The 12,219-nt window shown below is 44.7% G+C and overlaps 1 protein-coding gene across 1 annotated transcript in view; it reads left to right on the top strand.

The window, feature by feature from the left end:
- The window catches only part of GRHL2 (grainyhead like transcription factor 2), a 154,342-nt gene that overhangs the window by 128,386 nt on the left and 13,737 nt on the right, over positions 1 to 12,219 (top strand). The window contains exons 13-14 of the mRNA XM_032415818.1: positions 7,228 to 7,322; positions 11,430 to 11,515. Coding sequence (XP_032271709.1) covers positions 7,228 to 7,322; positions 11,430 to 11,515 — 181 coding nt within the window. The remainder of the gene's footprint in view (positions 1 to 7,227; positions 7,323 to 11,429; positions 11,516 to 12,219) is intronic.

The following is a 12,219-nucleotide window of genomic DNA, read 5'->3' on the forward strand; positions in this document are numbered from 1 at the left end:
GTCCTTCAGTAAATGATACTTAACTGAGAAATGGAAGAGAGGGAAAGGAAGAAGGATGGAAAGAAAAAGCCAGACAGGAAGAATTTTCTGTGGAATATGGGCCCTTAACGAGGAATTCATGAATGGCTCTTATGGGGAAGGGGGAAGGGCTTTAAACTCCTTGAAATCATATGTAAATTGCTATGCAAATGTCACATATGGTGGGAAATGCTATTCTGTTCCATTACTTCAGGGGATCTGGTCTCCATCCGCATCTGACCTCTAGTTCCTAGAAAACCCTTCTTGCCTTAATCTCTTGTCCACGGTTACCCCCATGGTGGTGCCCCCATTCCAGCCTGCAGTGAGGTCCCTTCAAGTTCAGCAGCTCTGTAGCTTTCACACTGCATTTGGGGCACAGGGATCCTTGGCAAGTTCGGCAGTCCTGTGTGTGGAGGACAGTGGTCTCCCTCCAAGAATCTGCCATCACCATGGTGCTGCCGGGGATCCTCAGACCACAATCCTCTCCAAAAATTTCTCTTATCCCCTTGCTTCTTCTCAAAGGCACACCGCCTTGGGGCCGCATTGTATTATCTCCTCAAAAGCTGAAACTTTAGGAAAACAAAAGCCAGGAGAAGGTAAAGGTTGGGCAGGGCAACCCTGTGGATTGGTCCCATACCAGCTCAGAGAGACACCTCCCCAGAGTGACTTCACTCGTCATGCTGAGTGACGCCAGCAGAGGGCCCTCCCATTCCTCTTGCAGGAGGGAGAGTCCCATAGGTGTTGCCAGACCGAACCATGAGCTTGGTTACAGTGTTGCTGAGGAAAAGAGCCAGTTCTGGTGCTCATCTACCATGGAAGCCAACACTTTGGCTCAAATTCAATACCCTTTGGAGAAGTTAGAGATTACTAACCAATCACCAGTGAGTGCATTTAATCAACATGATACTAAATCTAAAAAGTCATCACCCTGTGTTCATCAGCACAAAATAAAAATCTTCTAGAATTCTGCACTACTTCTTTTAAAGGAGCACTTTACAGAGCTCCAGATACTTTTCTTTGATAAGGTTCTCAGGGATGCTAAGCAAACTATGAAATCATAGCAAGGTATGATGGGCTCTGTTTTACCACAAAAACATAAATATAAGGTGGTTAAAAATAAAGGACCACTTCCCCAATTTCCCAAGGAGGAGTTGAAAACATAAAGCTTTGGGGCCAGTTTGAATAGTTAAACCATTATGGATATCGCCAAAAGAATCAATGATTTACTGATACTTGCTTTGTTAATTAATATAATTCAGAAATGTCTGTTACATTTACACTTTCTTCAAATTCTTTACAATTCATCTTTGACATCGGGTCTTTCTTATCACTAAAATTATGTTTTATGTCCTCTCACACTGTTTATCAGGGTTATTCTTTCCCACTACTGTAAGAGTGGACATACAGCACTTAAATCCTTATCTTCAAGTCTGTCCTTGGAAATTTTATCCCAAGCCACAGATACTGATTCTCATAACATAGAAATAGTTACACAAGTGTCTGCCACAATGTTGCCTCCCATTTTCAATTGTTTTTAATTAAAATTTTTATTTCATGATAATGGCAGATCCATATGCAGTTGTTAAGAAGCCTAACCCCTTTCTGATTGATATATTTTTATTTTTTACTGTTAGATATTGCATTTAAAAACCCACCCAGTAATACTGAAATCTGCATCGGATAAGCAAGGGAGGTTTTAAAAAATATTTAAAATATTTTCATCAGTTTCTTACATTCGTACCAGTTATTCTTACTTATATACTAGTTTCCTATTTTGCAAACTGGAAGATTGGAACTAAAGACTCCTTTTGTAAATTTAACCCATATTTACTCTTTCCACTGCTCTTCGTTTCTTCCTCGACTTCTGTGTTTTTCCTTGGGATTTTTTTTTCCTGCTGAGTGAAGAACTCTGTTTAATATTTTTGTTGCTATTGTTGCTATGGAACTTTTGGCAAAGAATTCTCTCATATTGTTTGTTTATTATAAATGTTTTTATTTCACAGTCACTTTTATAGGATATTCTTGCTAGATACCAAATTCCAGGTTGTCAATTACTTTCTTTCAGTTTTGGTTTCCATCATTACTGTTGAGAAATCATACATCTGCCTTATTGTCACTGTTTCAAATGTGATTGTCCTTCCTTCCTTCCTTCCTTCCCTCCTTCCTTCCTTCCTTCCTTCCTTCCTTCCTTCCTTCCTTCCTTCCTTCCTTTCCTTCCTTCCTTCCCTCACTCCCTCTCTCCCTCTCTCCTTCCCTTTCTTATTGTTTGAGAGGGCTGCTTTAAAATCTTCTTCTTTCTTTTAGTTTTTCAGAATTTTTATTAATATGTTCCTACATGTAGGTTTTCTTTATTTTTTCTGGCTTGGTATCTTATAGCACTTACTGAATCTGTGGGTTGATGTCTTTCATCAGTTTGGGAACAATATCAGCTATTATCTCTTCAAACAGTGCTTCTTATCTGTTCCCTCTCTGCACTCCTTTGAGATTTGAAATGTGTATTAGAATGTTTTATTGTGTCCCTGTGTTTTTTATGTGCTTTGCTGAAACGTCCATCTTCTTTGCTCACCCTGTGTCAGCCTGGATATTTTCTATTGACCTAACTTTCCACTCTGTTAAATTCATCTATTGAGTTCTTAATTTCTGTTATTGTACTTTTTAGTTCTAGGGTTTCCACTTAATTGGTTTATTTATTTTAATAGACTCCAGCTCTATATGTCTTGTCATTTGTATTCATGAACACAATAATAACAGTTATTTTTAAGTTCACATTGGTAACTCAATAATATGCTGTAAGTGTGTTTTCTGTGGGCCTGTTTCTATTGTCTGTTTTTCTCTTGGTCCTTTTTATTAGTATATTTAATAAGCATTAGTTGAATGATGAATAATGTATGTAAAAATTACAGAAGATCTAGATGACCATGTTTTTCTCTTGTGAAGGTTTTCCCTATCCTCTGGTGTGTGGCCTGAGTGAATGCAGATCACTGTACTCCAGTCAGGGCAGAACTGACCTTAAGCTCAGTTTCAATTTGTATTAGCCTCAGACTACTTCATCCTAACCCCTAGACTGTAGCTCTGAGGGACTTTCTATGGGCCCTCTTCCTTGGTGGGATCTGATATCTGATTTCTGTCTCTTTAGCATGGGGAAACTACTAAGGCCTCCTCTATGATTTTCAAGGATTTCTGCTCAATTTCTTAGTTTCTTGTCCTGTGTAGTTTAGGGACTTGGCAAGTATCTAGGAAGGAATACTGCATTGTCTGGTTCACTTTTCTGTGCTTCCTTACTCTCTGGAAGTTTTTCCATAAGTCCTAGATGCCTTTGCAGCCCCAAACAAAAGCTTCTGTTTTTCTAGCACTGTGAGATTGCCAAAAGCTGTGCAGACTTTATTTTTTTTCCCCCTTGCATATGTGCCTTAGCTGGGGTTATCACCTTCTGCTCCCAAACAAGAACTGGCAAATGCTCTGAGGGAACCAGCTCATCTCTCTGCATTCTCTCCCCTGAGACCTCAGTTCCTCAAGCCCTGACTGCCCCATCAGCAGTCTCCACTACTTTCAAGAGGTCTTCTGTTTGTTTGTTTAATTTTATACAGTTTTCACATTGTTCTTGGCTAGAACAGTGGCTTGCCACAAGCTACATCTTATCAGGAACAGAAATATCTGTATTTCCTCTTCAAATGATCCTTCTGGGGCCTACTAACCTAGTCATTTATTACTTGCATTTTAGAGCGCTTAACTATGGTAATCATTACTAAATCTATGTGTGGGTTCTGTTTGTTTGTTTTGCTAATTCTGCCAGATGAATTCTATCAGTACCCCAAATTAGCATTGATTAAAGTCATTTTGGGATGGTTACCCATAGAGTAATTTGTTACTGAAATTAATTGAGATCCTACTCCATACTGTGAGAGACCTTATAAGGACTTGAACATAAGGGAGCCTCCTCTTTTCTGAGGCTAACGGGGGGAGGGGAGGAAGGTCAATTTATTTGGGGGCATACGTGGTAAGTGGCGCATGTAGACCATAAGCAGAGCTGTGAAATAGACAAACTATGTCTCCATGCTGCCTGCGACTCATTTCTGTACTTTATTTCGGTGCCTCCTCACTAGGCGCAAATGGCTAGTGCAGCTCAGCCTGGCGGGTATGGCCGGAGACCCAGGCTTCAGACCTGAACACCTTCACAAATGGTTTTTCTGATGAGACTTAGCAGTTCTTGGTTCATACCTCAGGGACTCTCTTTCCCTGACATTGACCCCACAAGGCAATGGCTTCAAATGCTGCTGAACCCGGAGTCACCCCATATATTAGCCACACATTTGCCAGTGAGATTGAGATTGGCATCAGAGAAAGTGCCTTCTCCTAGTTATCCAGTCCTTCAGTGGTACAGTGCAGTATAATTGGACAGGACATTAGGAGACCTGACGTTTGTGTTCTTTTCATCTATCAAATGGGTCTGTCATACCTGCTCCTCTTTTCTTGCTTTGCTTTGAAAATAAATGAAACATTTGAATCCAGACCACACAAACTTATTGACTCCTGCTGGGTTTATAGATTTGAAAGTGTGAAAAGGCATTTTGAACTCCCCAGAGACGTGTGGTTTATCCAAGATGTTATTTTAATGGCAGAGTTTGTCATGACTCAGAATGGGGTGCTATCAAAAGTCAGCAGGACTGTAAGAATATAAATAAATGTTGCTTGATGAGAAAAAGAAAATCACTAGTTTAGGAACCCTCACACAGCATGGGAGCATGTCTGGTGATATTTCAGGCTATTTACCTATTATTAACCTACTGGTCACTGGCAGTTGTATGAATTCATTTTTAATCTTCTGCTCCTGAGGTCATTGTCACCCCATTTCCAAAACACAATGGAATAACATGAGCTGCTTTTATGATAAGGTAGTGAAGTTGTCACAGTGCCCTAACAACTTACTACCACCGTAAACTGGGACTTGAGTTTGAGTTTTCCCTCTAGTTGTTTTCACAGTTTGACTTGGGAATAAAAGAGAATGCTGACTCTACTATCATTTCTCATACCTTCACATCATCATCTCAGATTTATTAGGTATCTTTATCATGAGTTTGTCCTTCAAAGCTGCGTTCTCTTAACAGCCTGTTTTACTTGTCAGCCACATCACCCTACCCTTACACACATTGAGCCCGAGTTTGGTTTTCACTAATATAAGGATAAGATTGGCCCTGGCTGGCTCACATGGTGTTCCTGAGACCTAACTGACCAAGATGAAAAGTACTTTGTAAAATGTGAAGTCTTTTTAAAAAATTGATAGACCTTTTCGGAGCACTTAACATATGAGATGATAACTTAAAGCATTGTTGGTTTAATAATTTAAACTATTAGAATTAATAGAAATACTTTCTGGATCGTCCAAAGCTTTGTACCTTATGCTCTTTGTACCACTGGACCCCACCACTAACTTGACTTGAGAACTGACAAATAGCTTCATAATGACAATGATGCCAATGAAGAATTGTCTTTGAAGCAAGGTTTTGTATTACCTTGGAAGCTTGGCATTGATGTAATGTCCACCTCCCATGCAGGAAGCTTTTCCAATGTGGGTCCTTAAATTGCACCAAAGCAGACTCTTTGCTCTCTGAGGGTATATGGAAACTTTGGCGTCTTTCAAGCTCTGTGCCATATTTATTCTTCTCCATATCTCTCTTTCTCTGATCTCTCCACCTTTATTGTCACTGTCATCATCATCTCTAACACTTCGGTAGCACTTACGGTATATCCAGCCACTGTGTGAGTGGTTTATGTTTGTCAAATTTATTTAATTCTTTCAACAGCTTTCTTTTAAAGACAAGGAATCTGAGGCTCAGGGCAGTTGAGGAGCTTGTCCATGTTCCCATAGCTAGTAAATTATAAAGCAGGGGTTTAAACCAAAGTAATCTGGACCCAGAGTTCATGTCTTAATAATCCTGTTGAACTGCCTGTTTGGCATTGCTTCATGTGCCTAGTAGTTCTAGGCATCTCCAAAGAGAGTAAAAATGTCTAAAAACCTGTCTACTCCCTTGAGGGCTTGAAGAATAGCAAGACTCCATTCAGGAGCATTTTCTCCATGTCTAAGCCAGTTCGGGCTGCTCTAACAAAATACCACAAACGGGGCGGGGGGTGGGGTGGCGCTTAAAACAACAGAAATGTATTTCTCAGAGTTCTGGAGGCTGGAAGTGTGAGATCAGATGCCCGTATGGTTGGTGTCTGGTGAGAACCCTCCTCTGGCTTGCAGATGGCCAACTTCTCACCGTGTCTTCACTGTGTCCTCTTAGGATGCTAATCCCATCATGGCCGCTCCACCTTCATGTCCTAATTACCTTTCAAAGGCCTCACCCCTGAATAACATCTTACTGAAGACTGGGGTTTCAACATATGAATTTGGGAAGACACACACAGGCAGCCCACAACACTCAGCACCAGTGACTTCTCTCCAGTGACAGTCTGTGCTTCCAATTTCCATTCCTCTCAAAGACTCCTCCCCTTCCTTGGACAGGAACTTTGGGGGGAAAATGCAGAACCACCAGCACTGGCTCAGGTGGGGACATGTGGGGACTTAGCACCATATGGGGTCCAGGAGATACTAAAACCCCCTCCCAAGGAGGAGGGAAGGGCTGGGCGGCTGAGGTCTGGGTCTCTGGAGAACTTCCACCGCTGCAGTCTCATCTGCTCCAACCAGATGGAGCCATAGAACAGCAGGAAATCAGGGCAGCCTCAGAACTGAGAACCAGCCAGGGAAGCCCATCCCATTTCCAGAGGTCCCTGCTGTGCCCTTAAGGGGCTGGCAAGAGAGTGTAGGACACTCAGGCCCTACTAAATGGGAGGAGCTAATAACTTGGAGATCACACAGACCCCAGGGTTCACTCCTGCTATCCCCACCCCAGCCCTGATCTTTTGAGCAGGAAGGGGGTTAGGTGCAGGATAGAGTGGGTAAAACCCAGGGGTCTCATCTTTGTGGATCCATATGCAGTAATAGGCAGTATGTCCTTGGTTCATGCCCTAAAGATATTGGCGTGTGTGTTCTGCCCCAGGCAGGGATGATTTGGGACCTGCAGGGGAGAGGAAGGAGGTTGCTGAGTGGATCCAGTTGTAGAGAACTAGGGATGGTACAAACAAAGGAAAAAGGTAGTGCAAGACACATACATGAACCTTTCTTTTGACTCCTGCATGCTTTACTTAACAATTTCTGCTCATCTTTTCTAGCAGCAGTGTCCTTGTTAAACGGATGTTCAGGCCCATGGAAGAGGAATTTGGTCCAGCACCTTCTAAGCAGATGAAAGAAGAAGGGATGAAGCGAGGTATCTCCCCTCTGGCATTGCAGGGTTACCCACCCTCCCATCATGAATGGTGGGGGCACTTCACACACAAGACTGTGCAGCCCAGCCCAGACCCTGTGGTTGAAGGCTGGCCTGGGGATTGGTTATTGACGAAGGAAGTCCACAGTCTTCCCCTTCACTTTCAGCCCTGTCCTTTTAAGCACCTTAAGCAAATATATATTCTTTCTAGGCACTGGTTCTTTCTTTTGCCTTGGGAGCAAGGTAATGAGGGTACCGATCAGTCAGCAATGAGGTCTGAGGTCAGAAAGAAACTTCTGCTGCACATGAGACAGTAACATCTCCCAAGCAGCAGCGGTTGAGAATCGTTCCAGAGATGGAAACGACTCATCTCAGACAGATAAATGAGCCTGTTTTCTGACATCACAACTTCTTCTCTTTCTCTGTCAAGGGTCTTATTCTGCTTCATCAAGAGACTAAGAAATGAAGTGAGAGTGGGTCAGTGTTTTGCTCTGCCTTTCGATACTGTACATAACTCACTGTCCTTCCTTGGAGGAAGAGGAGAGTGTGGGGAATGGCCATTGCCCCTCCTGTCCTGCTGTAGCCAACACCAAGAGCTTCCAGGGATCTTAGACGTACTGTGCTGGACTTCCAGTGAGTCAGGCTACCCTGTTAAATATGTTCTGCCGTCCACACAGACTTGAATTTTTTGTTACCGAGAAATAGTATTTCTTTTCTACTTGTAGCGGGATTTGCGTAGTGGTCAAGAACATCCCCTCTGTAGCCTTCCTCAGCCCTTCAGAGTTGTAGGACCTTGGGGAGACCCTCCGCTCCTTCGAGTCCACATTGTAAAACAGGGATGAGAAGAGTACCTACCTGTAGAGTTGCTGTGAGGATTGATGAACCTCAGTGTATGTGAGACACTTCAGCCAGGTGCCTAGCACATAGGAAGCACTCTGTGTTCACTGTTACAGCTGTGACTTTTATTATTAGGTCTGGATCTAGGTACATGTGTTCATTGTGAATAAGTAATTAGTGCTTCAAAATGGAAAGAGCATAAATACCTAGGTGGTGTTAATTACATTAGCAACCTTTAAACCTTTAAAAGATTGACTTCACAGGCTTCCCATCAAATATTCAAGTGCATTTTGGGCTTTGTTCCTGCATGCCTTTTCTAGCACATACTTTAGAACGAAGGCAGAATTATATGGAAATCAAGAATTACACAGGCAAAAGTAATTGTAGCTTGCATCCATATTTAGTGCATGCTGGCTAGCCCAAAGGTTGTGTTTTTCAGATTATTTTGAGATTGTGAAGTCAGTACAAAAATTGCCACTGGGAATTTTATTGGGCTGTGACAAAAAGCAAGTCTATGGCCTTTGAAACATCTAAATCACAGAGACACACGAGGGCGCTGCAAGCTACCAGCGACCAAGCAAGTGGTCTCCTGGGAGTGGCTTTCCTTTGGAAAAGGACAGTGGAGTTACTGAGCCCCTTGCCTGGAGCTCCCAGTCGGAGCTGGTCTTTGACAAACAAGAGGAATCAGGGTCAGTGATGGTTCCCATTGTTTATTTATTAGAAGTTCTCCAGGAGAGAAAATGATCATAGTTCTCCCCAAAGCCACTCTTTGTTGTTCTGCCTTTGTAGCCACTTCTCTGGGGGGCTCCGTGGGAGTCACTTGGAGCCTGCCCCTGCGGCTGTCTGCCTCTCCCCTAGCGTCTGGGACGCCTGCCGGCCGTCACGGCCACCGTTAGCGGAGTGATTGCGTGGGCCCCGCCGCAGCCGCACGGTTGCCGAAGCTGCCGCCCGGGGCAAGCCGTGGGGGTGCGCTGTCAGCCCAGCAGGGGCGGGGGTTGGGGTGCTGCCCTGCCTGGCCTCTCTGCCACAGCCTATCCACGTGCCACCGGACCACCTCTAACGCCTTACTGCGACACCTGTAGCAAGGGAATCAGCCATACTATTTCCAAGACAAAGGTTTTAAAACAAGAAATTTGTAAATCCAATGGCAGCAGGACGCATTTTACTAGAACATGTTTGGGGTTTCCTTAGGGTCAGCCTGCTGGAAATGACATTTTTCTTTGCGGCTTGCGGGGAGAACTTCCAGAATGTTTGCTGTAACAACCACCCTTTTTTTATTTATTTTTTATTTTTTTATTTTTTTTAAAGATTTTTTATTTATTTGACAGAGAGAGATACAGCGAGAGGGAACACAAGCAGGGAGAGTGGGAGAGGGAGAAGCAGGCTTCCCGCCGAGCAGGGAGCCCGATGCGGGGCTCGATCCCAGGACCCCGGGATCATGACCTGAGCTGAAGGCAGACGCTCAACGACTGAGCCACCCAGGCGCCCCAGCCACCCTTTTTTAAATTTTAATTGTCCTCATCCATTGGTAGCTGAGGTCCTCTGGTCTAATTGTTTCTCACTGTGCCGCTAACCTTGAGTCCTCTTATAGGGCCATTAGGCCACTAGATTGTTTCAGCTGAAATGGAGACTATAAATATTCCTCCAAAGGACTACATTTTGAAATCTTTGGAGACATGTTCAATCTGTTTATTTTTAATTGGTAGTTTATTTTTATACTTGGTAAAGAGAAGAAACTTTGCAATACTTCAGGGTTTTTTCTCTTTTGTGTCACACACAAACCGAACAGCTGCTGCAGAGAGAAAATGTAGGCAGAGTCCTTGTGCGCCCGTGTAGACTTTGCCTTTATAAAGCAGGCAGCTTTAACAAAGTCCCTGGGACTGGGGAGGAGTGGGGGAAGGGGCAGGAGTTTGAGTTAGAGCTGGTTTCAGTTTCCAGCTCCAGCGTCATTCTTCCAGCTTGGTGGTAACTGTGCCTCCGTTGGTACCTGACTGTGGTCGGAGGCTCAGCAGGGTTTCTTGGCGGCACATTCTTCCTGTAGTAGCCAGGCGCAGGGGGCTGCAGCCTTGGCCCTTTTCTTTCCCTCTGAAGTCAGAACCAGAAGCCATATTATTGGAGGAAGGAGAGAGAAAGCACAGGCAGCTCAGGGGGCTGGAGGGTCGCGTGTGAATGGCAGTTCCAGTTCTTTCTGGGAGCTAAGCCTCCGGGCAGTTGCTGTAAGGAAGGGTGTCCCCTGAGAGTGTCTTCTCCTCTGTGATGGTGTCTGGGGTCGCTACCATCTCCCCTAGTCTGTGCATGATCAACTTGAGACTGTTACGTTACAGAGAAATGAGCACAAAGCCGCATTCACCTTCACCGAGGGCACTAGAACCACGACAGGTGCTTCCTGATGGCATCGCTGATGGAGGAGCACTACTTGCTGGGTGCTGGGCACGGGGCTAAGCGCCCACGTGGATGCTATTCATTTAAGCCCCACAGCAACCCCGTGAGGTAGATGATATTATTATCCCCATTGTCCAGGGAAGACCAGCGCTTGGAGAGATGTAAGGAAGCAGAGCCCCACAGCAGGCTGAGCTGGGGTCAAAGCCAGGCCTGTTGTACTCCAGGTCCATGGCTTCTCCCTCACGCCTCTGACATGCCCCGGCTCCCTCCAGGCCTGTGCACTGGTCGGTCTGTCGCCTGGAGTTGCGCTCCCTGTCCTCTCTCCCCACCTCCCCAGCTCTGTGAAAAGCTCAGGCCCCTGTAAGCACTCTTTCGTGTCTTTTTCCTTCTGAACTCGTCCAACCCCGTCTGGCTGTCTGCTTATTTGAGGAATGCCTGCCTCTCTAAGGGACGACGAATTCCTTAAGGTCAGACCATGTCTTAATTCACTGCTGCAACCTCAGCTTCTGGCACACAGCCTGATGGGTATTTGGCAATATTTGTTGAATGATCAAATGAATAAATAGAAGACGGAGGTCGCAAAAAGGGATGTTCTAAGGAGATGATGGACCCACCTTGAGAAATTCCAATGTGAACAGTGTGGGAAAGCATCACAGTGCATTAAGTGTGACTCACTTGTCCGTTTACTCCCACGAAGGGCCCCTTAGCCCCTGGCTGCAGGTCAGCTGTGGAGGTGCGGCAGTCACCCTCGTAGGGGTCGTCTGGGTCATCGGGGGTCCGCGACCTCATAGATACTGTCAGCCTCTGACGCGCGTGTGACAGGAAGCAGCCTGGCAGCGGTGGTGGGCTTGTGGGCTCCTCAGTCACGCCTCCCCTCTGCTTCGCTTTCAGTGCTGCTGTACGTGCGGAAGGAGACGGACGATGTGTTCGATGCTTTGATGTTGAAATCCCCCACTGTGAAGGGCCTGATGGAAGCGGTAAGCAGCTGACCCTTTCAGCCTCCAGGAAACCTGCCTCTGTTCTCCTGAGCTGGAGTCCGTGCCTTAACATGCAGCCTTCGAGATGGCTCTGGAATGAGCTTTATAAAGAAAAAGAAAAACAGATTTATGGGAACACTGATCTCCACACCATCCTGGCTTATTAGCATTCAAGGAGAAGGAAACTTTGAAAAACTGCCAATTCCCTGTCAGTTTACGGCTAATCAGAGTAAGATGCCATAGAGAAGGTTCATCTGAGTTTCCATTTGTCTCTTTGTGTGAAACCAAATTAGATACGTTTAACTTCCAAATATGCACAGAACAGAAACAATTAGGAAGTATCTTGCTAGCTGTGATAGTGTAATCCAAAATAAAAATATGACGTATTTCGGTTAAGAAGCATTCATGTACACATGGCCATTGCTGGGCTACAGTATTTAAGTAAGACTCGGAACTTCCACCCTCACTTCCCATCCCCAGTTAGTCTAGCATCGGGGAGCCTGGGCTCAGGAAAAGTTATCTGATATTTTATCCATATGTTATCCATCCGAATAGGACTTTAATATGACTCTATTTTGACTATTTCTCCCTCCCACTTTTTTTTTTTTTTTTTTGGTACAACTATGTAGAAGATCTGGGTATGTTATGGCAATGGAGACAACAGGACTGCCAAGGGACAGTCCACAGTCACTTGTGGGTCTGCA

Source organism: Phoca vitulina, unplaced genomic scaffold, assembly GCF_004348235.1.
Source record: "Phoca vitulina isolate PV1807 unplaced genomic scaffold, GSC_HSeal_1.0 scaffold18, whole genome shotgun sequence".
In the NCBI taxonomy this organism is placed as follows: Eukaryota; Metazoa; Chordata; class Mammalia; order Carnivora; family Phocidae; genus Phoca; species Phoca vitulina.